This window comes from Corapipo altera, unplaced genomic scaffold (assembly GCF_003945725.1).
Source record: "Corapipo altera isolate COAL_440 unplaced genomic scaffold, ASM394572v1 45, whole genome shotgun sequence".
Taxonomy (NCBI): Eukaryota; Metazoa; Chordata; class Aves; order Passeriformes; family Pipridae; genus Corapipo; species Corapipo altera.
The window spans coordinates 5,833,566-5,860,704 of record NW_020884877.1 but is presented as its reverse complement, the minus strand read 5'-3'; the positions used below and the strand labels follow the sequence as shown (position 1 = coordinate 5,860,704).

The 27,139-nt window shown below is 43.2% G+C and overlaps 3 protein-coding genes across 11 annotated transcripts in view; 2 read left to right on the top strand and 1 right to left on the bottom strand.

Moving 5' to 3' along the window:
- Window positions 1-7,983, top strand: part of RFTN2 (raftlin family member 2) — a 37,322-nt gene extending 29,339 nt beyond the window's left edge. For 3 of the 6 annotated variants that reach the window (XM_027636617.1, XM_027636618.1, XM_027636623.1), the window contains one exon: window positions 2,383-7,187. In XM_027636617.1, coding sequence (XP_027492418.1) covers window positions 2,383-2,652 — 270 coding nt within the window. In that variant the 3' untranslated portion in view covers window positions 2,653-7,187. Of the gene's footprint in view, window positions 1-2,382; window positions 7,839-7,877 lie in introns of those variants that run through there. The other 3 variants (XM_027636622.1, XM_027636620.1, XM_027636619.1) reach the window with 3 other exon arrangements.
- On the bottom strand, window positions 760-26,653 carry LOC113944045 (MOB-like protein phocein). 3 transcript variants are annotated; one of them, XR_003526559.1, is made up of 9 exons: window positions 17,804-17,933; window positions 15,918-15,980; window positions 15,360-15,460; window positions 14,134-14,176; window positions 13,796-13,882; window positions 12,165-12,244; window positions 11,233-11,344; window positions 10,108-10,346; window positions 760-771 (listed from the first exon to the last, which is right to left on the bottom strand). XR_003526559.1 is itself a non-coding variant. In XM_027636624.1 (8 exons), the coding sequence occupies exons 1-8, from the start codon at window positions 17,861-17,863 to the stop codon at window positions 10,215-10,217; spliced, it is 678 nt and encodes a 225-aa protein (XP_027492425.1). In that variant the 5' UTR covers window positions 17,864-17,933; the 3' UTR covers window positions 8,001-10,214. The 3 variants fall into 3 exon arrangements, 2 of the variants coding, with proteins under 2 accessions (XP_027492425.1, XP_027492426.1); XM_027636624.1 differs by lacking the exon at window positions 760-771 and having other exon boundaries at window positions 8,001-10,346; XM_027636625.1 differs by lacking the exons at window positions 760-771; window positions 10,108-10,346; window positions 11,233-11,344; ... (4 more) ...; window positions 15,918-15,980; window positions 17,804-17,933 and adding exons at window positions 22,345-22,704; window positions 23,257-23,346; window positions 24,423-24,587; window positions 26,523-26,653.
- A 399-nt stretch (window positions 26,654-27,052) lies between these two features.
- HSPD1 (heat shock protein family D (Hsp60) member 1) overlaps window positions 27,053-27,139 on the top strand; it is a 10,548-nt gene continuing 10,461 nt past the window's right edge. For both annotated transcript variants that reach the window (XM_027636615.1, XM_027636616.1), the window contains exon 1: window positions 27,053-27,109. The gene's annotated coding sequence lies outside the window, so the exon portion shown is untranslated. The remainder of the gene's footprint in view (window positions 27,110-27,139) is intronic.

The window sequence follows — 27,139 nt, the reverse complement described above, 5'->3', positions numbered from 1 at the left end:
AAATTTTTAAGTTAAAAAACATTGCATCACAACTTTTGTTTATTTAAGCACACCTTTATCATATTTGCAGCTCAGATACCTTGAGAAGAATGCTGCTAACAGGTTTCTTTCATTACTAAAATAAGAAAGCAGCCTCATAGAGACCTTTTCAAACACAACTGTCAGGACCCACTGCCCTGGTCACATCACTTTGTGATTCTCCACAGTGCAGGAGGGTGTGGCCGTGGCAGGAGCTTTGCCCCATAGGCAGGTACAGCTGTTGGACTTCTGGAGAGTGGCAACACAGAGCACGGGGTGTTTTGTGTACTCAGGGTTATATTTGTTGATTGTTGGGTTGAAATTAGCATTGCTATTTCTAAAGGAAGTTTTGCTTCAGTAAGAATTGTGGGGAACTCTGCTATTACCTGTTTCTTGATCTCTTTTCTGAGGATGGTATATTTTGTGTCCTTGCAGCTCATCTCTGCCTTCTTGTATATTCCTGGGGTGGGGTGTTATGAACTGGCTTATGATTTATGTAATGGTTCAAAAGCCTCTTGGGTTACAAGGGCTGTACTGTCTCAGTAGACTCTGTTTATCACATATCACTTTTCAAAGAAAAGAGTTCAGAAGAGGAGATGCCAGATTGAACCATGCAATGCTTGAGGGGTTTTTGATTTTTTTCTTTTCTCATTTCTTCCTTTATTTCCCTTAAGCAGACTTCTTCATTCTCTTGCTGTGGCATCCAGGCAAAACTTATTTCCTTTTGTTTCTCTTGAGGCAACACTGTTTCCCCTTAGCCTGATTTCCCAATGTCTCCTGTAACAGCTTCCCTACATACATTTCCTTTAGCCACATGGTCCATTGTTTTTACTGTTTCAAAAGGGTTTGAGAAAAAACTCAGAAATGTGTAGTTTTGTTTTTAAAGTGCTTGCACTTGTACAAGAGTGCTTGTGTCCTTCATGCACTGAAATGCAGCTCTGGATTCCTTTGTTAGCTGGATGTGTTCCTTCTGTGGGCAGAGCTGTGTCCCTGGCAAGCATCTCCTGTGTTAGCAGTGCTTGTGCTGAGAGCAGGGCTCCAAGCAGGCAGCTTATCTTAGCACTCCTGCCTTCCTGACTGTGTTCCTCTGCTGTGGCTCAAGGCTCTGACACTGTTTCTGGAGGTGCTGCATCATCATAGATCTGAATAACTCAGGTAGCTCCTGATGCTGAAATGAAATAAACCTTTTATTTATTTATGATGGCTCAGAGGACCCTTGGTGTGGTCTGGTCAGTCTCTTGTTTGCAGAAATCACAATCTGCTTACTTTCTTTTTTAACATTGGCAACCACCATCATTCAACAACATGCATCATTCAACAAGAAAGATATCAGTCAATCCAAGTACTAATGTCAGACTGTATTTGTACCACGTTCTTCCTGTGCAAGGATTCTGTAGAACTCGTTTCAAATGGCTGTACAGAAATAGCCACTGACTTCTATCCGCATAGATTCACCATGGGAATTGAATGCAATTCTCAAGGAATGTGCCATTATCTGAGGAGGCCTTTGAAGATGTTTATGGGCAGAACTGGAAAGATGGGAAAGCCTCTCGGTCGCACCATGAGATGGATCAGTGGGGGATCTTCAGTCCTATGGAGTGGTCAGGTCACACTCTTTTTGCAGAGTTCAGCATCAGTGGAGTTTATGATGAAACCTTTATGAAACACTGCACTGATGCTGAAGCTCCCAGAGAGAGCTGGGTTCAGGAACGTGATCAACATCCACTGACTAACCAGAATGGGTGCAGAGGAGAGCAGTAGCCAGAGACTGTATGGGGTGGCTTGTAGGGCTGTGAGAAGAGTGAATGTCTGCCTCCAGGCCTTCCGACCCCTCCGGGTGGGCATCGGGACTGCTGCAGGTGAGAGGCAGCTGACAGCAGGGGCTGTGCCAGCACTCTGCCCTGCAGAGCACAAGGAAGGGCAGCACATGCATGTCTGTGGCAGAAAGTGTCAGAGTTCAGGTTATTTTAGTCAGGTATGTTAGGCAGAGAAATGATGCTTTCTTCAAAGAGCTGATTTTAGAGTGGGCTAAGATTTGTAAATTGGTCTGATTCTGCCAAGTACTGCATAAGAATTGAGCATTGTTGAAGTATTTTTTTTCTTAGCATTCATTTGTGCTTTCTTGAATCTAAATTATGTATCTTTTCTTTCCTCTCTTGGAGTTTATTTATAGAGACCAAAAATGTATCTGTTGGAGGTTTTCTCTCTAAAGGAGTTGGTAGTTTAAATGAAAGTGTGAAATGCTGCCTTGTGTTAAAATGCAGCTCACATTAAATCCATGCACAACACATTGCAAAGTATTTGGCTAGGGTTTTTTTTTTTTCCCCTAAATAAGCTAACATTTCAACATCTTTTGTATTCCAGAGGAAATCCTTAAGACAAGTTACTGGGGAGGAAAAAAACAAAGTGTCTAGCAGGAGTGTTGGATTAGACACAGCTACTTCTTGCCCTCCAGAAATTGGACAAGCACCTGGCGAGTTTCACCTGTCTCCTTCTAAACAATGTTGGATCAAGGAGGGATCCTCCCAGTATGGAGGTTTTCCAGGATTCAGTAGCAGTGATGGAGTATTAAGGGAACTGGATGATGGACAATATGACCAGGAAGATGGAGTCACTCAGGTCACATGTATGTGATAAAGTAAGTAACTGCATCAGATGGACATGTACATAATTCACACAAATGGATTTTTTTTTAAAAATTATACTACTTTAAATGCATTGGTGTAATCCTATGACTTTGCCCAGACTCATTTTGTATTGTTGTCAGTTTTTGTTGTGTTAATCCTACTGTAGTAATAATACTACTACAAAATCATTTCCTTTTCTGTCTCTCTTTAATAGTATAACTACAAGACTGGGTGTTCTCCTAACTTGTTAATGCTTTTGACAAGCAAGGAAGCAAAAGCTGCAAAAGAGTGACAGTTTGAGTTGTGTAAGGAGAAAGGAATGAGGATGTTTAGTATTTTCCACAAACTGGAGGAATGTTTTTGGGTTTGATTGATTGATTGTTTGTTGTTTGTTTTTCCAAGGGTGTTGTAAATATTGGTGGGGAAAGATGAACTGTCTGGCTGTTAAGTTTTAATGTAATTTTCACTTTATTTGCCTTGCATAAGTTCTAAAGCCTAGAGAAATGTCAGGTCTTAGCCTAGAGTGTTAGTAATTTAAGCTGCATTCAGACTTGGTGTGGACAGAAAAACTTGGGGTGCTGTAGGCAGATACTTGCTCCTGTAATAGTTTCACCTCTGCAGGTTGTATCAGAGTTCCTTGTTACGTGTAAGCCAGGTGCTGTCAGAGCTTATAACTTGTGTAATGAATGATGTATTTATAATTTACTCATGAGTGGAAATTAAGAACCACTCACCCCTGGAAAATACCTTGCAGTCTGTGAGCAAGTAGTTTGAGAAGCTCAGGAGCAGCACTGACATCAGTGTGCCCAGTGAAGCTGCTAACAGAGGAGGAGGACATAGGCTAAACTTAATGGGCAGTATTAGATCATGCAGTGTATACAAATATGCTGATGTGTATATAAAAAATGTCTCAGCTGAATGTATCTCACACTGGATGAAGTGTATTCAACTGCATCAAATACCAGACTTCCTTACCATGGGGAGGAGCTGCTTGCATTCAGTGAGAGTGATGCTGGCAGGGTTATGTGGGGAGAGGCACAAACAGAAATTATTTTTAGGCTGCTGTCTGGAAACTACACTTTACAGAGGAGAAGCTGAATAAAAATGTATCTCCAGAAAAAAATTGCATTTTTCATTTAGTTTTAGAAGCAAAAAACTATAAATGCTCTTCATATTTAAGCTAATGCAAAATAATTTAGTCAAGATGAGAAGTCAGAACAGAACTGAGCAATTGTATTCACAAGCCTGCTCTCAATGTTTGCAGTACAGCACACACATCACCCAGGGATTCTGATACCTGTCTCTGTGTGTTGTGCTGCAAACATGGAGAGAAATGTCATAAATATGTTTACCTACACCAGTCTGCTCCCCTGGGGGGTATCCCACCAGCTGCTGTGGGAATCTGCCTGTCCACAGTGGTAGGTTGCTGGCACTAAACACAGTGGGCAAATCAGTGCAGTGACAGGAACACCAACAACTAACTCCAAATGAGTACCCCAGGAGATGACCAGGATAATGGAAGTGTAGCTGCAGTCTCAGAGCTGTGCAGAAATAACAGGGGCAGAAGCTGCTTATTTTGATAAGCAAAAATTAACTCATGAAGGAAAAAAATTACACTTGCTGCTATTTCAATTTATTTTTGTAGGGTGGGCAGGGGGGGAACCCATTCTACTGGCATAATTAGTGTAGTGGGAGCTAGAAATATTATTGCTTTGGAGCTGCTTCCCAATTTGATTGTGAAATTCTTGGGGGCAGGCTTGTTTATTTTTTATTTTGGAAGAGGAACTCTTAACAGCTATTTGTAGCAGGTTTGGGATTTTTTTTTCCAAAAAAAAAAACACACAGCCCTGGAGCTGGAGACATTGCTTCAGCTTCTTTTTCCCATTGCATGCACTGTGGGGAGCAATGGGAGCACAGGGAATACCTGTAATAGGAGGCATGGTAAGAAATCCCTTCTTACCAAGGCTTCTCTCCCAGCTTTCCCAGCATTTCGAGGTCAGAGATGTGGGGCACAAACCTTGCATTTCATTCCCTGTCTGGGGCACTGTGTGGAGGAAGATCCCCCTGCTCACAGGGAGGGTGCTGGGCTGGGTGTTCCCTGCAGAGCCTGACCCAAATGCTGCTCCCTCCCTCTTGCAGCTGCTGCTCTGGGAACAGCAGTTGTAGTCACAGTTAGCAGGGATCTCCTCCCTGGTACACAGGGGGAAGAAATGATGGCCATACATGTTACATCTGTCTCTGGCAGAAAGCCAGGTAACTCTGGCATTTTGAAAATGGAGTAACAGCTGGGCTTTTGCAACTTGGAATACGTTGCTCTCCTTTTAAAAGTATTTTTCATGAGTTATCCAAAACTCTGGTGTGCTTGTAACTTTAACTACTGGTCATTCTCCATACAAGTCAAACCTGTAAAATAAGCCAGAATTGGTCAAAAACTTCAGCAATTCTGAATATTTCAAGTTGGAGCTTTTAAAATACATAAAGAAATTGCTTTTTATTAAGCACTGTTCTTGCTCATGGTGCTTAACAGTAGTGAATCCTTAAACAACACTGAACTACAACTATTAAGTTACAAAGTATAAAGTAGTAAATTTAATGCAGTTACTCTTTCTAGAATACATTACTTGGATGAAAAGAATCATTTAACTTTTAACTGAGATCTTATCAGCTGTTGAGAGTGCAGAAAATTCAAACAAAATAGTATCATTTTAAGAGATTTTCCCCTTACAAGTTATGGGAGGTACACAAGGGAGATTCTGTTTTGGTACAAGGGTACCACATGGATATATCCACAGGTACACTCTAAATTGTTACTTTTAGCAAGGCTTGTCTTAAAATGAAATAAAATCATATTCCTTTCCAGTAGTCCCCAGTTTTAACTGTGCTTTAGTTCTTGCTTGTGAATCTCACAGGTGTTGGCAGTGCTGCAGACCTCTGAATTTCTTTGTCTTTTTAATTCAGTATAAATATGTGAAATTGTTTCCTCTGAACACACTCAGCAATTCCTGTTAAAGAACAGCTGGGTTTTTTAAATGCCATTTTTCTCACAGTATGAAAGTTGCCCCTGCTGTAGAAATATTAATCTTGTTTTCCCAGGTCTCTATTGTCTTTAGCTCACAGGGCTACATTTAGGCTCTGTATGGAAGAGAATAAAATACAATTCTTCATATGGGGGGCAAAAAACCCCCAACCTGACAGGAGCCAAGATAGAAATGTGTAAAGTGAGTGGCACAGAGGGTGGCAAAGGAATGAATTCCTCAGCATTCTTTTTTTGGTACAAGAAATCAGAGCAATCATGGTAGTGGTAAGTAGCCAGTTTGAAATAAATCGTGGTATCTGTTCAGCTGACTGTAGAATTCTTTGCTGCAGGATGTTGTGTGTAAAGTTACATGGATTTAAAGGTGACCAAAAAACTCCTGGAAGGAAAAACATTATTCTCTCTGAAAGTCACTGAATCAGAAGCAGAAAAACTGGTCTGACTGCACACCTCTCCTGTTCTTTAGATTATCGTGAGCACCAGGGGCTTCAGCACTGGTGGCATGTAGCTGAGTGCTCTCCTGCTGCAAGGCTTGCTTTTCAAAGTCAGGGCAAGAGTTGTATCTGACTTCACACACTAGCCAAAGAACACAGTAAATCCTCCTAAGGTGTGGGTGCTGAAACAGACTAAATTGAAAATGCTCCTGAAACAAATTATGGAAAATCTTCTAATTTGTTCTTTATAGTTAAAAATGCTGAAAGACAACTACATCCCACCTGGATAAGTGAGAAGGGGAGAATGCATTTTGGGTAACAGGATTCTAATTTCAGAGACTCATTTCATCACCTGCTCTTACCAACCAGAGCATTTAGCTGTGCCTCTACTAGTGTGGGTGACCACCACTGTCCATTAAATAAACGAAGTTTGTAAATCACAAGAGGTGTCAGAGTGACTAACAAAACTTTTTGTATGCTATTATGTGTGTAATGTACACACAGTGCTCAGCTTCCATTTTACCAGAGTGCATTAACTTACTTTTTATTGTAAGAATTGCAAATTAAAGCATGGATGCCTTCTCTGACAGAAAAAGGAAGTACATTTTTGCTCAATGCCAGGGCTTCAGTCAGGGGCAGCCCCTGTGTCTGAACTGTAGTAGGAAAGTCCCCTACCTGTATGTGACAAGAGAAATGCCCTGCAACTATCAGAACAGAGATAGAAGGCAGCCAGTACTGTTCATGAACTTCTGCAAAAGAATGTTTATACTTTCTGCTGCTTAAATTGTTTGGAGAGGAAATAGTTTTCTAGTGTTTACAAACAGGAAGAAACTGTCCAATGTTAAATGTTTTGTACCCTGCTCATAATTGTCAGAAGTTTATTTACATACCTGGTAAATTGCAATAAACTGTTGCTTAACTTCTGTGTTTCCTATCTGTAAAGTACTATTTTTGTAAAGGGTAAGATCTTTTCTATAGTTCATATAGGAAGATTCCCACCATTAAAAGCACTTACCAAATCATTTGGTTTATTATGTTTGTCTCACACTGATATTAAATGGGTTAAATCAATGTCTGCCTTGCCTCAAGCTAGAATTGCTTTCTTGCAGTCCTGTCTGTACATCCAGACAGCTCACAGGGCAAAGCCTGATAGACTTACAGCCATCTATTAAAAGCTGATTAGGCTTTCCTTGTCATTAGTCTGTTATTCTTTTGAAGGCAAAAAATGCAAGCTGCTGTCTTGACTATTCCCTATGGATTAATTTAGAGAATCATGTAACTTCAGATTTACATTTTTCAACACCAAATTCCTGTATCAGAATTTAGACGAGTGTTACGATTTAAAGAAGTGAACATCCCTGGCTTGAGGTAAGCACAACTCAAAATGAAGAGACAAAGTGGTTTAGAGGAACTGGTCTGATGACCTGTTCTGATCTGTTTAAGCAGATGAACTTTGACATGTGAGAGAATTAAAATCTTAAAAGGAAAGTAGCAAAATCACCATGGCTGATGTGTTGCAAGATACACTGAGCCAAAAATCAGGAAAAACCTCAGTGATGAAGGAAAAAATAATTGGGAAGTTAGTTTTTGCTTACACTTGCTTTTGCATTTGTGACTTAATGTGCTTACTTTGTATCTGGAAGCCCCTCTTCTAGATCGGACACTTTTACTGTACGACCACCGTTTTATCTTTTGAGAGGTGTATAAATTTGAGGTCTGACTTCTAAGTTGCTAATGAGTATTGCATTTCTCTACTTTTGAAAGAAAACATACAACTTGACTTCAGCACACCTTGTAGCAGAGGGGAGAGCACTGAAGGTTCTCTTGGAAGCACGCAGTTGCTGCATTCTTGGACGACATGAAAAGTGAGAATAACTTGCCAAAATATCGTAGTATGGATAAAGAAACAAGTTTAATTTCATCCTTTTTTTTACAATATAGTTCAAAGACAGTCTCAGTTTCCCTATTACGTAGAGTCTAAATTAAATGTGTTAATATTTATTAGACAAATCAATGGTTTGCTTAGGCTAACTGAAGTTTTATGGTACCATCCAGGCACATGTGTGTACACAGTACTCATGTAAACAATAGCAAGGGAAAATACAAGCAGTGTCTCACTTAGGCCTTATATATAAAATCAGCTTAGTATAGCAAGTCAGCTTTACAGTGCAAATCTGAATGAGAATAAACAGGATTAAAACTTCCCGAGTCTTACTTTGAAGTGAAACTCTTAAAGCGTAAGAGGAAGAGGTTTAAAATTTTAATGCAGTCCTGAGCACCACATCATTTTCTTCAATTTTGTAGAGGAAATGTAATTAGCAACACCAGTTAGATGTTTTTGCCTGTCTCAGTCACTGTAGCCACTGTACACGTGCAGAGTGAGTGGACAGAGGAACCACACCATGGATGGTCCTAGAGCCGACTGTAACAAGGCTAAATACATTTTGCTGCCTCCAGAATGCAGTTCTCCTACCTGCAGTACAAACTTCAAGGTATCTGTCAAAATCAGGTTAACCCAGTCTATACAAGGCCAGTTACAGCTAAGTGTATAGACAGCAACTAAAGCTACTTTCACTCAGACGACATCTCATGCAATTACCCTGCAATTACAATGATAAACATGAGACAAAAAGAGCTGCTGAAGAATACAGCTGTTGAAGTACTTAAGCTTAGTCTGTTTTCTTGTTGTTTAAATTCCCTTTACATCCAGGTGAGGTGTGCTTGATTCATATAAAGAAACATAGAATTTAAGGCATGTTTAGTATAGTATGAAAAAAGACAATAAAAATAGGTGGACTCCCTTCTTTCCATGTAAATATAATGTAGAAAACAAAGTGTAAATTATTGAAACCAGCTGAGCCTAGCCCGTTCTGACCTGCTGAAAGAAATAAAGAGGGCTCCTGGCAACCTCAAAGAGAAACAACCAGCTAACTTCTTAAACAGCTATGCAAAATTCATTTAATATAAGAACACTGCTACTGCTTTTAGACCCTGCATTCATGTACACTTAGCAGTATTTCTGTTATATGCATCTCTAAAACATTTAGTTCTATCATTCTAGACATAACACAGTTAAGCAGCACTCATGGAAATTGTCAGTTATTGCAAATCTGCAAACACAGCTTCAAATAAACATCTGATAGGGAACAGAAGCATGAATCCAAATCTTTCTGTCAGAATAATTCAGGTGGAATGAAGAGAAACAAATGTATGTTGAAAACACGATTAGCTCTTGCAAAGAAGGGCATTCATTATTTCAGGTACTTAATGTTTGTTCTAGGAATACAAGCAGAGACCATGCTAGTGTGTTATGTAGTGTAACATGAGTAGTTGAGGTATAATCTGTAAGCAGTTGCCACCACTATGCACAGGTATTCTGTAGAGAGGTTGTGCACTGGAGAAGTCAGGTCTGCCTTAACAGGACAGCACCTGTCCCCTGCTGTACACAAACCTCCACTGTTAACAAAAAAACAAGTCCAGAAAGTGTGTTAGATATATATCAAGAATATATATGTTCAATAGCATAGTGAAATTGTCCTTTGGGTTAATACTATAGATCCTATTAGCATTTGGATATACACATACAGCAATATGCACATCCAGAAGTAAATCTACAAAGCCATCTTAAAAAAATAAAAGGTAAATTAGGAGTAAGCTACATTGCAAGGAGACCCCTGCAGAATTATATATTTAAGGTGATAATCTTTGAACTAAGACTTAGTATAGGTACTGCATTACAAAATGGCTTGGTGTGAAATCTTCATCTCACTGTTTTTCCCACCCAATCAGACACCTCTTCAGGATTGTGATTCAATGATTGTTTAGCAGCAGTTTTAGAGAACTGTAAATTCTTTTATTAACAGGCATTATAAACAGATACTACTACTTTTATTTAAAAACCATGAGTGCCACATTGGTGAATATACAGCTCATGAATAACTTAAAAGTATTTCCCATATTAAAAGGCAATGCACACAGCATACAAAAAGTGTACTAAACAAAGCTATGAAGATAGGTGATTGAAGTGTCTAAAATGATATATACAGTACGTCATTAATGTTTTGTTTTTATTCAGTACAGGCTTCTGTACTGCCGGCCCCATCATGCCTCACTTTCCCCTGACACTGAATTTTGCACTTCTTCTTCCAAAATCGGTACAATCAGGTTATCCTTGGACATCAGATTATACTTCATCACAAACTTAGTGAACCGGTGACACAAGAAAGTTTCATTCTGGAGATGGAAAAAAAAGGGGGAAAAACAGTATGTACAGAAGGATTATTTTAAGCAATCAGGAAGAACATAAAGAAACACCCCTGGCTTATATGTAATTGTCACATTAGATTTACAAGTCTTACAGAGAAACAGTCATGCTGAAATAGTAAACTTTTAACTGCTTCTTTGTATCTTTACTGTTTGCTTAGTTACTGCAATTAATAAAAAACCTACTGAAGTTTGAGTCACAGCTCAATTTAACAGCACTTAGGCAAGAATATATTTAAATGTCAATATAGTTCTGCAATTCCTTGTACATGTACTACTGCTAACAAAACAGGGCACAGCCATTCCACAGCTGTTCCAGCAACTTTAAGAGGGATTTGGCAAAGGCTTCCTTTTATATCCAGCTACATTCCTTATCTCCTTTTTATCTATTAATTTCTACTTTCCCATAACAAAAACAAACAAAGGTTACTGGAGGTGCACAAGCTGCCACCAGTCACTCCTTTTCTTTAGTTTTACAATTAAAATTCCTTAACTTGTGCAGGATATATATAGATATATATAGTACACATATTAGGAGAATTAACTACATCAAATGCTTGAATACATTCAGAATCTTGAAAACAAGATGAATTTGAGTGCTTTGTACAAACACTCTTAAATTTTGACCTTTTATCCCAGAATGAAGGGAAACCACAATCAGGTAACTAATAATATAAATGAATTTTTATGTGAACGTATAACAGCTTCTCAGTTGTTGTAAAACTGGAATCTACTATAATCAATCCTTCACTTGAATATAGATCTTCTGGTAGGACTAAGATGTCTTATACAATTATATCACAGCTGTAACTTCAGTAAATGCCCTGCTTTCACAATGTAATTTGAAACTACTTACTTCATATTCATCAAATATCTGCCGGTGATGAAAATAAGCGTGTGAAAATATTCTGTAAATCCTTCGGCACACTGATCCTAATTTGGCTACAGAGGATTCCTTTATGCTAACCCTGTAAGCACCAGGAGAAAGGTTACATAACAGATCTAAGGAGTGAGATAACACACTGACACGAATTCTGATTGTTAAAACTATACTGTGTGCATATTGCATATGGAAGTTAGACAGATATCTGTGTCTGCCATTGCTTATTTTTGGAAGCAAAGTAAAAATGTTGGTGAAAGCCCCACACTTAGAAATTGTAAGTTTTTACAAATTACAGATTGTACTCTAACTACAAAAAGAGTTTTGCATGTAGTTAATCATCATCAGTTATTCCAGTGAAGGCTGGATTTCTGGTTTCCAGCACTGATGGGCAAAGAAAAAAAAGACTTCCAGTTGTACCTCCTTGTCAATACTGGATTCCTACAGTAATCTCGACTTCTCTAGGGGGGTTTCTGTGATGTGAGCTGCCCATTCAGTACCCTCAGTCTGTCTTGTGTGGTTGCTGTGTCCCACAGTACACTGTTGTTGGCCTCTGGAAGCTTTCCTGTCACACTGTTTTAAGTCCTTAGAGCTGCAGCATCTCTCTAAAGGCGAGCCTGTTACTTAGGTGGGCACTGCTCCCATAGAAGCCCCATAACACTAACAGGTATTAGTAAAACAGCTTCCACCTAAAAAGCATCTGTCAGGTCCAGTAAATGGTAAACTATTTAAATAAGCAATTATTCCTTGGCTTAAAAGGTGCAGTAGGCCTACCAACTTGTGACAGATGCAGGACTTCTGATAGTTCCAGCAGTAGTCCATGAAAAATGCATTACACCTTTCCACGTGTTTTGTGAGTGTCAGGTGCCACCTCTTCCCTCCCTCCTCCCAAGAGAAAGTGTTTTTACCTGCTGGGGAAATATTTATTGCTATTCAGAAGACATGCAGCTCCATCAAGTGTGTGCCTGGTGTAGTCTATAGCAGGACACTACAGAAACAGACAGTGAGTGAGCACAAGTATGAGCACATGCTCTTGTCACAGAACTGGTTTAAAAAGAAGCATTTTAATTATGTCTCTTGATGCTTTTAAATTCACTGGTCATTTTTATTCCCAGAAGTTGCACATTGCTTCTGAAGGTATAACTACATTTCCTCCTAAAGTGAGCCATTTCTTTCCTCTGTTTCACAACCCATGTAAATTATTTCAAGAAAAAAATTTACTATGGAAATGTAATTATGCACATGAGTAAGTGAATTTTATGCATCTCTGTAAGTAAAGGTGTATAATAAGAATACATGCTGGAAGTGCACTGAAAGGAAAGATGATTGTTACCTCACAGTTCATTTGTTTCCCACATAGTCAAGTTGCCAGACTCACTCTTTACAGGCTCTCAACCCAAACCTGCACCTAAATCTATCCATGCTTTTTCCCTTGGCAAAGAAAACTAGAATCATGAGTGTAACTACGTGTATAACAAGCCAAGCCCTGGCTCTGCAGTCAAGTACAGGAGAAGGAAGAAAGTAAAGACAGGCTGAGAGCAGGAACATTTATCTGTCTATGTTGCTGTTCACCAGTGTCAGGAAGAAGACTTCTCAGCTGTACATTTCTGTCAGCAGGTCAAGGTTCCATGTGACCATTACTAGGTAGGTAGTACTGATGTGGAGAACAGGAGCTGAGTGCTGCATGCTGAGGTAAAAAGCAGCCTGAAGTTCTCTGGTCCAGCTGAGTAAAACACTTACAGCCAGACATGCCAATATACCGAGTGGGGACAGGGCTTCAAGGAGGGAGGGGGAAAGAAGTTGGCCTTCAGAGCTAAATCAAGACATCTCAGGAAATTAAAAGCAGAACGAAAAGGAAAAAAAGTTTACAGGAGAAAAGGGATAAGATTAAAAAGAACCAATACCCTTATTCAGGAAGATGAATACAAAGCTAAATATGACAGACTGCACTACTGCCATAACCAATAGTAACAAACACCTTCTGAGGGCAAAAATAAGTGTATCAAGGTGTTCAGCAGAAGATCTGAACAAAGTTTGAAGTAACAGGACACTGAGGGAGATGAGCTACTGCCATGCTGATAAACCCACTCGACATGAAGCATTTTTATGGCTCCACTACCTTTTAGGAGTAACTCCCCTAAGACTGTGCACATGCAGTCACTTCCTCAGTGTCAGGCTTACACTGTGGATCAAGGCCAAAGTCTGAAGAGGACAACCTATTCTCAGCATGTACTCTTCTGTCCATTAAGGAAAGAGCTTTTTCCCTGGAGTTTCAGGCTGGCTCAGCACAAATTAATAGAGAAAAGAGGGGAATGTGCAGAGTCACAAATACTGAGCTAAAAAGCAGTTCCTTCTTACCTCATCCTGTTCTTTTGTAAAACACTGTGGAGTGGCAAAGAGGAACAGCTCGAGTGATATTCCTAACCCACATAAGCCCTTGGTTTGACTAGGGAGCCAGCTCTCCTGAACATACCAGCTGGGAAAAACAACTCCTACATCACTGGGCTCGGTGATTTAGTTTTCCAAAATACATTCCTACCTCTTTGGGAGTTTTATGAGCTGCACAAAGAAAAATCCATTGTTCAGTTGCTGTCATCTGAGTACATGTGTCAGGGTGACATTCACTCTGTTAAAACAATTGTTCAGTTAAGAAAACCACCCAGCAGCAAAAATGAGCTCATCTTTTCAAATCACTTCCTTGCCCTGTCCCCCACAAAAAAAGGGTTATTTGCCAGAATAAAACCCTACAAAACTCTTACCTCAAACCACTGTTTAGGTCTGTGTGTATAAATTTAGAGGAAAGCTCTGCAAACTCTGCATCTACACAATACAAAAAGTCTCCCCCCCCACATCAAATATAAAAGTCTCAAGAATTACCTGAAGCTTGACAGCTAATCCATTGAGCTCAAGGCAGAATTGTCTAGAAAAAATTTGAACACAGCAGCATAAAGATCAACTATTTGTTTATTCACTGGAAATATCTCATAAGAAACAGGGTATACATTCTGATTTTCTTAACACCAGTAGATGCATTTTTTTTTATTCAGCTAAACAATTTTATTTTAATTCGTAACTGACAGTACAGGCTGAGCTTAATAAATAGTTTAGTGAGTGTTTAAGATACCAGCTTTGTTATGAAAGCAAGTGCTATTTCACAAATATAGACTAAAAAAAAAAAAAGACACTTCAATAAAATTAATTTCTTAAGAGTGAAAGTTTTAAACTCATACAGCTGGATCATTCCATCCTTCTGAGATGTACTTGTAATAATTTAAGTGGCTAAAGTCCTACCACAGATCACTGTCAGAATGGGACTTCTGAAAATACTGTTTTCACTGGAATGAATCTGGAAGTGCATTCTTTAACTTATGAGAATTTCCCCCTCCATCCTACAAGAAAATCTGAATAAATTTTCTAAAACTGACAAGTATTTAGTGACAAGTCACTTCTATGAATCTACCAAGCTTTTTGGTGTATGTGAAAGGACAGGGGAAATCCTTAAAATGTGTCTTTTGCCATTGTGTTTGTACACTTTTTCCTTTCTTGAGGATTCTCTGTATCTAGTAGAACTATTCCAGACTAGAGAAGAGAAAAAGGAAACAGGAGGCAAAAAGTCAAGGTGTATAAATCTAGGAGGAGCTTGGAACTGTTCTTGTTCTTGAAAGTGTATCTGATAAACTCAGAAGATACACTTACGAGAAACATAAAAATCAGGACACGGGTACTCCTGCTTTCCCAGCTAAAGCCTGTTTTCCTGCAAGTTTCAGAAAAAGCACTGAGGGCATGTGGAAATCACATTCCCAATTAGCAGAGATGAAGAACTGATGACACTGTGAGAAGGTGCTATGGAAATTCATGACTATATTTTCATATTCAAGACATGCTGATACAACTTTTTTAGTGACTTAACATTGTCTTAAAAAACATCAAAAGCACTAGATCAGAATGCATCATAAATCTTTGGAAAGAACTGGGAATCCAGAAAATAATACCCATACTCAATAGCAGAAAAATCAGGTTACTTTTTTTTTTTGACTCACTACCACTATCGGTGAACAAAACTCAGAACCAAGACACAACGTTGACAAAAGATGGATTCTTACCTTAAATGTTCATACTTCCATACACCTTCATCCTGGCCTTCAGGAGGTTCAAGGATCTTATCAATGTTGGAACAGTCTGCCCTTATGTTTTGTTGAATGTACTAGGAGAGGGAGGGGGAAGAAATCTGTATCTTCTTGTAATTATAGTAAGACGGGATATCTAGGGCAGTACATCTTTGAGGGACTTAGTTTTTCTCTTTAAGAAGCGACTGACAGACTAAAAAGTTAAAGAGTAGATGGGGTAAGAAAATGGGTATTAAAAAATGCCAGATCTGAAAAAGGCTTTTCTTCAATTAGAAAAGGTAAAAGAATGGGTAAATTTTACAGCTTTTTTACAACATTTATGTCAAAAAAAAACCCCAAACCTCGTAGGAACCCCCACTATTTTCTCAAATCTGATTTGTTTAAACCAGACATGGGAATTCTAGTTATTTCTACTAATACAGTTACAGTTTTTTAATATAAATCGCTGCTTGTGAAATTCACTGCTGTGCAGCAACATCCGAAGCAGATAAATAGGCTGACATCATTAACACATTTCATGTAAGTATAGAATACCTGCTGAACAGCTAATGTACTATCCATTTCTTCAAAGGATTCATCAGGCCAGTTATAGAAATCCTGTTAAAAAAAAAAAGTTTAAAGCAATTTAACAAACCTAGAGGGGGAAGAATAAAAACACACAGCCTACAACAAGCTTGACCGTGCAGGAAAATAGATGGAGTTTATACAATTCCAGGAAGCTCCATCTTAACAGAAGCAGGTCCTGGCACACAGTCCTGCCAGGAACAGGGTGAGACAGGACTCATGCTCCTCACGTTGCAATAGCAGAACGTCTTGAAATGAAAGTTCTGCGTGACTCGGCATGTGAACATCATCACTTCTCCACGCCTTGCTGTAACACCCACTGAGCCCGGATTTCTACCATTAAATACTGCACAGAGTGCCCATTTCACATGGCAGGAACGGGGAAGAGAAGAGGTTTGTAGAGAGCAGCACTGTACAATGGTTATAAAACTAAAAATCCCAGCAGTGACACAGCACTGAGAACATCTTCTCTGAACGGAGCTGTAAGGCCACGTTGGCCCAACGTGGTACCACAGTCCCTAGGTCAGTACCTGGATGGTCGTCAGCCCTGCTAGTGACAAAACCCTCCTCAAGTTTCACCTCAGCGTTCTGCAGCAATTCCCATCTGCTGCTCCTACGACCATCCCACACAGGCGTTTTCTCACTCTGCATTTTCTGTATCTAAAATGTAGTGCTACTCCCTCGTACCATCCAGACATCCTGCACATCAGCGAGCCCTGGCCACCCCAGTAGGTTCAGTGACTCAGTGAAAATGTCCCAGCTGCAAAGCTCAGCAATCTGCTCCTGAGAGAATAAGTCACCTCTGGAGAAAATACCTACAGGGAATACCCACGGCTGAAATATCATCGACTAATTGTATTCACACAATTAATAACTATACCAGGGTAATCCAAAAAAAGAGAAATCATGTCTATAAAAAAAAATAATCATCACTATACACAAAACTCTTCAACCTATATGAACTTTATACTATTTGACAAAATCTAGGTCCCTGTCCAGCTTACTGTTTTTCAGGATAACCCAAAATTTATGAAAGGCACACAACGTTCCATCTCATTCACAGAGTAAACACCTATAGAATGAACTGATTTACATGGTTGTGTAATAGTTTTACTTCGATACGTCATGATAAAAGGAGGAAACACCTTTTGCCATACACTGCTCCGTTCTGACCGTGAGCTCTCCTTCCTAAAGCAGAGTAAAAGTCTCACACCGAGGCCTCACAGATCACATCTCTGAAGCGAGACGTGCCTTTTCCAGCTGACCCTGAGACCCCAGAAAGACACGAATTTAGTTTCGATGAAGAGAGGCGATGTGACACCAGCGGCTCCCTGTGCCGGGAGCGCAGTTACGTAAGGGCAGGATGACTCCCCTGTGGGATGGGCCGGCAGGTGCGGCACACGGTGGGTGGGCTCCCTGCCGGGCCGTGCGTTCCGTGTTTTACTGACAACACCGGCAGTGCCTGCCAGCGCCGGGAGCCGCCCCGCCCGCAGGGCCCGGGGAGCAGCGCCCGGGCCCGGCTGTCACCGTGCGCCCGGCCCGCCGAGGCCCCCGTCCGGTCCCTCACCCATCAGGCCGAACGCGGCCCGAGCCCCCGCCCCGAGCCCGGCAGCCCCGGGGGGCGGCGCCGACCGGCCGGGCCCGCGGTGAAGGAGCCGCCGCCGTCCCCGCTCCGCTCCCCTCCCCGGCGGCAACAAAGCGATCCCCGCAGCGGGGCCGCCTCCGCCGCCCGCCTCAGTCCCGGCAGGCCCGGCGTGGCCCGCGACACTGCCCCGCCGGGCCGGCGGGTGCCGGCGCCTCGACAGTGGCGCTGCCCGTGCCCGCCCGGGGGCCGCGGGGCAGCGGCGGGGGCTCACCTGCGCCTTGGTGCCCGGGCGGTTCCGCCGCAGCACGGCCGTGCCCTCCGCCATGACCATGGCGAGCGCGGCCCGGATGTGCCGCGGGGCCCGGATGTGCCCGGGGCCGCGCGGGGGGGGGGGGGGGGGGGACGGCTTCCCGCGGGAGGGGGGGGGGGGGCCCCGGGGGGGGCCCCCGCCCCAGCCCCCGCCCCCCCCGGCATTCCCCCCCCCTCCGAGCCGCTTCCCTGGGGGCACCGCTGTCTGGGCAGCCATGGGTCCCTCTTCCCCAGGGCGGAGCTTTGTCCTCCTGGGGGGCGGCAGCGACGCCCCGCACACACACACGCGCGGCCGGGAGGGGGGCACGGCTCCGGCAGCTGCAGCGGCGAACGAGCTGCCGGGTTTGTGGAGCGGAGTGTTTGCTGAGGAAATCCACCCTGCGGGATTTCACCCTGTTTCATCAGCACCCCCCCGGCAGCCCTGGCTGTGCGGGCGCCCCCGCAAGGTCAGTCAGTCCCGTCTTGTCTCCGCACAGTCCGCCGAGTTCTGTATGAAACAAACCCTAACGGTGCGAATTTAAAAAACACTCCAGCTCCCGTATTCGAAATATACAGTTGTTAAGCGAAGAACAAGCAACTCTACAGTTTGGAAGACCAGAGTGGCTCATGTTATTTCCGTAGGATTAGCAGGAAGAAAACATTTTGGAAGCTTCCTTGTTTCTAGGGAATAGATGGCAGAAAGGAGCACAGAGTAAATAAGGGAGGGTGAATTGCTTCAGTGTGAGAGGCTGTGAAGCAGCAAGGCACAGGTGAGATACCTCCCTTATCCAAACAGTGAATAAGGGGTTGCAGGTGTGTGTTGTGTCCTGAGAAGTGGAGAAGGATTGTACCTGGTGCTGCCCCTGCTTCCACCACCTTACAGGATGAATGCTGTGTGTAGCTCCCCTCCTCACTCAATTAATTTGCTCTAAATAACACGTGCTTCCCCATGTTAAAACCTCTTCCTTCTACCCACAGACGATTAAGTTTGTGAAACATTTCTAGACTGAAAACATTGGAAAACGTCTAAATAGGCTTTCCCATCAGAAAGAGAAGCGCACTTTGAACCCTGGCTTTGCTTGGGCAATGCCATGGGCAGGACCCTGCGGTGCTCTGGAGGCCAGGGAAGAGCTGAAAGCTGGGAAACGTGGGAGCGAGGAGAAATGGATACCAGGGTCACCACCTGGCCCAGCTACCCCACACTTTACACTGACCCTCACGTTACACTGTAACACGGGGCTGGCTCCTGACTTCAGGCACCCCAGTTCAGTTTGCACTAGTTACTTTTTTACTGCTGCCCCAGAGATGTTAGTTAGCTGCTGGGGTCGTGTGGCGAAACTCAGCTTGTGTAAAAAACCATCAAAAGGTTAAAAATGTTCAGGGAAACTGGTGTATTAGAATGAAGGGTACAAATGTCCTCTCACCTCATGAGATCAGCTGTATTCTGACATTAATTTTTTATGAGATTGATATTATAATTAGTCTCAAAATAAAAGCACTTCTAGCTAAATCCTTCAAAATCCAGCAGCTTGTTAGGGTTATTTTTTGTTTGTTTTCTTTTCCTTTCATCATATTCAAGGTTTAACTGGTATCTCTAGCACAGGAGAGTTGGAGATTTGACATTTTCATTTGTCTCTGACTTTTATTTCATGGCCATCTTGCTTTTAAAATGGAAATAAATCTGACTGTGAAGAAATACCTCTCAGAGAGAAATATGTATCTGTTAGTTTAATCTGCAACTGGCTCAGGATTTTGTAGAAAAAAGGAAAGAAATCTGCCCTGTTTATTAAGATGTTGAAGTCTGTAGGGTATCTCATGTTGCCTCTTGATAATTAACCCTGTGTTCCTGAAAGCTGCTCATTATTTTATTGGATTTCAAGTTGCTTTTAAACAAAATCTGATCAACGTTTAATTTCAGGGTTTTGATTCAGCTGGTCCTCATTGCCTCATGGCTTTCAAGAATGAAAAATTGAATATTTGGCCAAAATCTTACTAACCCTTCATGTGTTGTTGGGGTCCTGGCCTTCCTTTGTTTTCTGTTGGCATGTAAATGTTTCATCCTTGTCTTACCATGGCAGGATAACATAACCAGGATGATAAAAGCTTTCTGAAAATAATAAAGCTGCTGCTCATGGAAACTGTTCTGAAATGTTAAGACAGGAAAGTCACAAAAGGAGAGGGAATCCATCTCGTTTCTTTGTGATTCAGATAGACTGAAGAAAGGTGGAAAAGGACTGTATCCCCCCCAAAAAGGCAGGTAGGGCAACATGCAACATTTATGCTAAAATTGAAGTTCTGAAATAATCTAGAAAACAGTGGAATAAAGAAGCCTAAATTCCTACAGGAACAACACAGCAGATAAAGAGGATTTGTGATTGATTCTGTTCTCCTCTGTAGAACCTGAGGGATATAGAATTTGGCATGCAGTCATGGACTAAAAGACAGTAACAGCAGATGGATCACCTTGGCTGTGCAGCAGTAGCCTTGTCCTTGCTTGCAGTGATAGCCTCACAGTGCAAGAATAGAATGTTCCCTGTCTGTCCATCCAGCAGATGTTCAAGCATGTCCTCAATTTGATTAGGCTCAGGAATGCTATTTTCCCCCCACATCTGTAAATTACTTATTCCCATCTAAGTGTGACCTCTGGTTTTAATCAGTTATGTAAACACTGGTAGATACAGCCATGCTAGATATCTGACTAAATAAGCACGGTATCAAGCTGCTGAAAATCTGCTGGGGCTGAAAGCACGGGCTGGAGGCAGAGCTGGGGGCAGCCAGGCTTGTGTGGTGAGACTTCAGTGATGTCTCTAAAAGCCATCATGGAAAGAAATGCTGAAATGTCAGGCCTAAACATTTCTCCCTTGGGAGTAAATTCCTACTGCATTTTTTTCTCACTGAGATGGGGGTCTAGTTTCCCTGAGTAGTTTGGAAATGTCTAGAATACCTTCCCCTCTTTGGTATGTAACTGCACCAGGCCGCCTACCTTATCGTGGAAGATAAAAGCCTGCTGGCTCTAGGGGGAGATAGTGCTTCTCAGGGAGTTTGTGTTTCATTACACAATCAATTGTCTTTCAAGGGACTTGTCCTGTGGTTATCTTCAGTTTCAGCTCTGACGTGCAGCGCTGGAACTACTGAAGGAAAACGCCAACAGGGCAGATTTCATGTTTTATACTAAAACATGTATTTTTATTAATTGAGCACCTCCTCTGTCAGTACACAGTTCAGTGCAAATTGAACCACTGGACTGCTGCCTGCTTTGCCTGCAGCTCCAGAGCAGGCAGGGGTAACCAGCCAACTAGGAGCACCCCCCAGGGCTGTGGGGAACAAAAGACATTGCAGCCAAGACTGTCAAATGCAGCTCCTAGTGGGACAGCTGGGGGATCACTGGCATCTAGGGAAAAATGTGGCTCCAGCTCACCTCTGTGCTCAAGTTCAGCTGATGGAGGAATTTTCTGTTGGCAGAAAATACATTGTTTCAGACTACAAACACATTCAAATGTTCAAAACAGACTGCGTGTCAGAGCTCCAGTCCCTCCCTAGTGCAGCTGCTGAAAGGAGTCCTGAGAAACGTCTTTCATTACAGTTCTTTGGTGTTACTTCCAGAATAAGGGTTATAATGTATCCAGCAATGTTGATTTATCAGCTTGAACGGACTGGCAATGAAGTACAGTTCAACTACAGTCAATAGTTTCAGCAGCAGAAGGTCATATACTGACTTACACCACTCAGACTACACCAAGAGCATCTTAACAGAGTGTGTGTTCTTAGACTGCACTAGGTCACTGTACCCACACCAGCTTTCAAAGTGTCACTAGGAACAGTGTGTAAAGTGCAGATTTGTGTACTCCTGCATGAACAACCTTGAATCTTTTTCAAGGCAAGATAGAGTGGCTAGAAATATGCAAATCTGATGACTTCAGCGTTACTTGAGTAAATAGTACTTGCTATTTAAGAATGGTGTTTAAAGTATAAATCAGTTTATGAAATCAGGTCTCTACTGAGGCATGGGAAAGCTGGAGATCTGGGTGCAACAGCATAGTAATCAGCAAAGAAACTTCACTGAAGCTCAGCATTAGCCTCCTTTCTGCCTGACTGGTGTGGGGAAGTCATTTTCTATTGGCAAAATTCACTGAGAGATAAGCAAGAATAACCACTCTTATCTGCTTCATCAATGAACTGGGTGATTCAGTTCTAGCACAGACAGGATAGTACCAAGCTCCTCCATCCTCCCGTGGGACAGGCTGTTTGTGGCAGGGTGCTTTGTGTGCTTTAACCTTCCAGTGTTTCAGGGTCTTCAGATAAGGGAAGTTAACCCCCTCCATGCTGCCTCAGGAGTTCAGTGTGCAAGGGAGATAGCTGAAAGACCCAGCATGACTGCATCTGCCTGATAGCCCTTTTACACTCATTTCATACAAGCCTGGGGAAAATAACATATTATTACAACTGAATGTTTCAGAGAGATTAGTACATTACACAACTGAGACTCAGTTTCACTGAGCAACAGCAGAAACTGAAACAGAAGCAGAAGAGTTTTATAAGTTTATTGTAAAGACCTTTACAACCTCAGTACAGAGATAAGGATATAAAATGGTGTTGTTTGGAATAATTAAGGCTGGTTGGCGGTCATCCAAATTTCACTGTTCAATGGAACTCAAGCAAGATCAACCGATTTCTGACTGTACATATTTTTATTTGTGTTCCATCCTTACAGTGAGATCACAAGTTATTTCAAAGACTCAATGCCTGCTTATTATAAAATAAAGGACATTATTTACATGATGAAAGAAAAATTTCAGCATTTTAGTGGAATGGATGACTGATACTGCAACAGGTTTAGTCCAAGTATTTCCCAAGAATGTCACCATCTCTAAACAAGTAGTAGTCCTGCAAAGAAAAGAAACATTAGTATCTGACATAGTGGGGTTTTTGCTGGTTTGCAAAGCCTGTTTTGTTCTGAGGTCAGAGTTATCACAGTCATGAAGTACAAAAGCAAAAGTGAGCTAACCAAGAAGTAAAGATGTAGAGCTAGTCTGGAAAACATTCTTTTTGTTCATAAGATACTCTCTGGAGAGCTACCAAGTTACTACTTTTAGTAGCGGGAAGCACAAGAACTGTAAGAAGACAATTCCGCAAACTTTCCCTGTCAAAAGCAAGGATAACCCCAGTAATTTCAGACCCTTTTTGGGTTCCCTGTAATCTGCTTGACATATGGAACCATTTTGTCCACCCAGCAAAGATCAGATCAGAGCTTTCCCTTTATGCAGGGGCCAAAGTAGCAAATACCACAGGTGGCAGAAGGTGGCTGGATCCCCCTGCTCCCATTTGAATGCCAAACCCTCCATTTCTGGAATGCTGCTAACACTACCCAGTTTATCACAGGCAGTGTGGCATTTGGAGAACCAGCCTAATTTGCTCTCACAAAGTTGGGAAACCTACCTTGTCTTCTAGTACAATCTTAGTACCACCATATTCTGGTAGCAAAACCTTTTCACCAACTTTTACGCTCACTGGCTGAATCTCACCATTCTGAAGGAGATAAAAAAAAAAAAAGAAATCCTTAGAATTCCTCTAAACTACAATGATCCATCCACATATTAAAAAAAGTTCAGGAAATCACAACAACTCTGCATTTAGTTTTGACTGTAAGTACAACTGTGAGGTCTTTATTTGACAAACTGAATAGGATTCACTTAAAGAACCATGAAACCCCTTTGTAAAATCAAGGGAGAAATTCCATTTCCGTATCCTATAGCCAAGGCTAATTTCTCCAAGTGCCAGTTAAAAGCACCTTCCCATTTTTGTTACTTTGATCAACTTGTCACTGTTTCTGCCAAATCAGTTGTTTAGAAACACCTGACAAAGCTTAATTAAATTTTTGCATTATAAATAAAACATTAACACGTTAGTCAAATATTGTCACCATTTCACAACGTAAAGCTTTAAAAATCAGACAGTGACGCAAACCAGCAGGGTATGTATGGAGGGGCTCATGGTAAAGAAGGGCCAAGTCAACATGCCCAGGTTGAAATTTAACCTGTTTTCCAGTGTTGCTGCTAACTCAACACTGCCTTGGTGGAGAAAAAGCCCTTCTGATGCTGAAGCCCACAGCCAGTGGCATTTTTGTGAAGACTGTTTTCTTTTATGGTTTCTGGATATGTAACCAATGTGCAAAATTAACAAAGTTATATGACACTTATTTGTTTGGATTCCCAATTTTGTTTAGTCCAATAAGCCTAATCCTTATGGACAGTAACATTTTGCACAGCACAAGATACCACATTCTGGAATTCCACCCTTCTCAAGTTACAGAAATTTGGGCATGTAGTAATTTTAACAAAGAAGTCTGCTGGTCCTTCCAGGACCACAAAAAACCCCCCACTCCATTTTACAACTAATGAAAGGAATGCTGGAATTCAAGGCCAGAGACAGCTATGAGAATTTCCACTTCCTTTTTGAATCTGTACTTCCAACTTCAGCCATCAGCCATCCATTTCTGTGAGCTACCACATTTGCACTATAACCACCCCATTCTTAGGGCAGTATTCCAGCTACTACCATCCCATTACTAATTCTACCCAAATGGAATGCTTCAGGATAGTTACCTTTCCTCTGGCTCCAGATCCAACTGCTACTACTGTTGCTTGCAGCACCTTTCCTTGAGATTTTTCTGGTATCATGATTCCTCCTTTGGTTACTGTCTCGGCCGCACACCGTTCGACCAGTACACGATCAAAGAGGGGAAGAAACTTCCTAAATGCTTTTCCTGCCTGGGGAAGTAATTGTACATTGTAACAAGAGGACTATTAGAAAAAAAAAAAATTCAAGTTTAAAAAAAACCCCCAACACAAAGTGATTTCTCTTACGGGATAAATTAATAGTTTGAGAAAACCACTAGGCATTTATTTAACAGCAGCAAGCAAATACTACCTCTGATTGCATCAGAAATCCCTAAAGGCACAGGCAGATGCTGGGCAATCCTGACAGTTCAGCCTTAGGAAGATGTTCTCCAGCTGGGCAATAAACCACCCACAGATGGAGCAGACTCCTCTGGCTGGAAAGCTCCGCAGGCTTTTAACCCCAAACCCTTAATTGTTATAGTGCTGTGAGCACAACTACTGGTTATATGAACTGTATTTATTCACTTCACAACCAGATGTGAAGATTATTAAGGACCCCTTGGGACAGTTGCATCTGTATTTGTGGAGTGGCTTAAAGTAAAGAAGCAGAAGTCCAGCTATGTGCCCCCTTGTCAGCCTTTTTCAGGTGCTTTGAAGACTTAACCTTTCATATAACAGTATGTGAAAATCCAGGAGTCTGAGCCTTGTCAAGTTACTTGTACTGACTTCTACAAATAGACTTTACAAGAAAGTTTAGGTTCAAGCCCCTGGAAATAGAAAGGTATTACATCTGCTCAACTGCTTCTGTATCTGCCTCTGCTTAAACAGAGTCAGGGGGGGTTTTTTTGCTGAGTGTTCTTTGGGTTTTTTCCTCTCATTTGGTTTTGAGGGTTTTTTTTGCGACTACTCACTGCTCCTTGTCTGCCTCTCAGAAATATCAGTTTAATTCCCACGTGCTAGATATATGCAAGCACATGCATTTATCCCAACGAGCAGGGGTCAGGAAGAAGGAACTTGCTTTGATTTATAAGGATAGATATGGCAACTTGCCAAGTCACATGGAGCTCCGGCTCCGCTAGACAGGTACCCAGAGCCCACACTCGAAAGAGCCAGAAACAAGGGCCTGGCATCCGTGTGCCCTTTGCTGGCACTCACCAACACACACACACAAGTGGGAGAAAACATAGTTAGAGGCAGAGCTCGAACAAAAGACAGCGCATGAAAGATGCGTGTCCCTCCAACCGATGTCACTGCCACAGCGATGAAAGACAACAAAGGGAAAAGCAAAAAGGTTGCCTATTGTGTCAGTTTTCATTCTGTAAAGACAGAACACCTCTTAAAAAAGAGGATCAGAGATGCTGTTTCACAGAAATAAAACTGCCAGACTTACGACCACGAACATTTTACATTAAGTTGCAGTTCTTCACGTCACTATTATCGTAAAAATCAATACCGCTGAAAGAACAGGGGCAGTGCAGTCTTTACCCAGTTGTTCCTCAGTGTCAGTTCTCTATAAAAACTGCTACAGAGCACACAGCAGGAGCGCCCGGGAGTGCAGCACAGAAGGTTCATTTCTGTTTCTGCAGGATCACGCCGTGGCCTGTACGGCCCTCCCCGCAGAGCCGCTGTCCCCGGGCTGCTCCCACCATCGCGGCGGGAGGAACCCTCAGATGGCGCCTGGGGGCAGCCAAAGGCGGCCCCTGCGAACCCCCGACCCGTCCCGGCCGCAGCCCCCGCGCCTGACGGTGTGGCCGCTTCTGCCGCACGTTCTGCGTGACCTTGCGGCGCTGCCCGCCCGCCACCTCCCCTTCCCTCGTTCCTTCTCTCCTTGCCTCTCTCCCTCCCTCCCACCCTCCGGCCCTTGGCGCTGCCCGCGGCACGGACCGGGCACACCCGTGCGCGGCGGTGCGGCCGCGGTTACTCAGGGGCCCCGCAGTTGGCCGCGCCGGGGGGACGAGCAGGGGCGCCGCCGGGCCCTGCGGGGTGTCGGTACCCGCGGCGCCGGGCGCGCCCTGCAAGACAGGAGGTGCAGCGGCGCTCGGGCGGCGGCCCCGGCGCTGCCCACTCCCTCCCTCCCTCACTCACCATGGCGCTGCCGCTCTGCCCGCACCACTGACCGCGCTGCCGCCAACACACACGTGAAGAAGGTCATGGTCTGCGCATGCGCGCCCGCGCCCCGCCCCCCCGGCGGGGCCATCTTCCCCCGCGCCGGCCCCGCACGCCTTCAGAGCCACCGTTTGTTTTCCACTGCTGGGGCTACGCCCCGGTCCCGGCGGCGGCCGCGCTCCGGCGGCACTGCGGACCCGCCGCACAGCGCCCGCCGCGCCCCGGGCCGGGCCCTGCCCGGAAGTGAGGTCAGTTCACCTCTGACCCGCGGCGGGCATGAGCGTTCCAGAACGTTCTGGAATCGGCGGGCCCCGGAACATGAGTGCTTCATGCTGCAGCCCGCGGGGCATGCGCAGAGGCGGCCAGCGCCCCAGCGCTGCAGACGGGCTGTGGGTGAGCGCGGCGGCCATGCTGGTTCCGGGGCCGGGCGATCGGGGCCGCACATGGGCCGGCGGTGGCGGGGGGCGGGGCCCAGGCGGTGAGTGCCGAGCGCCGCCCGCCGCCGCCGCCGCGCCAGACGAGCCCCGAGCCCGCAGAGCCGCGGAGCTGCCCCCGCGCTGCCGCAGGTGAGCGCCTGACAAGGCCGGAGGCGCGTA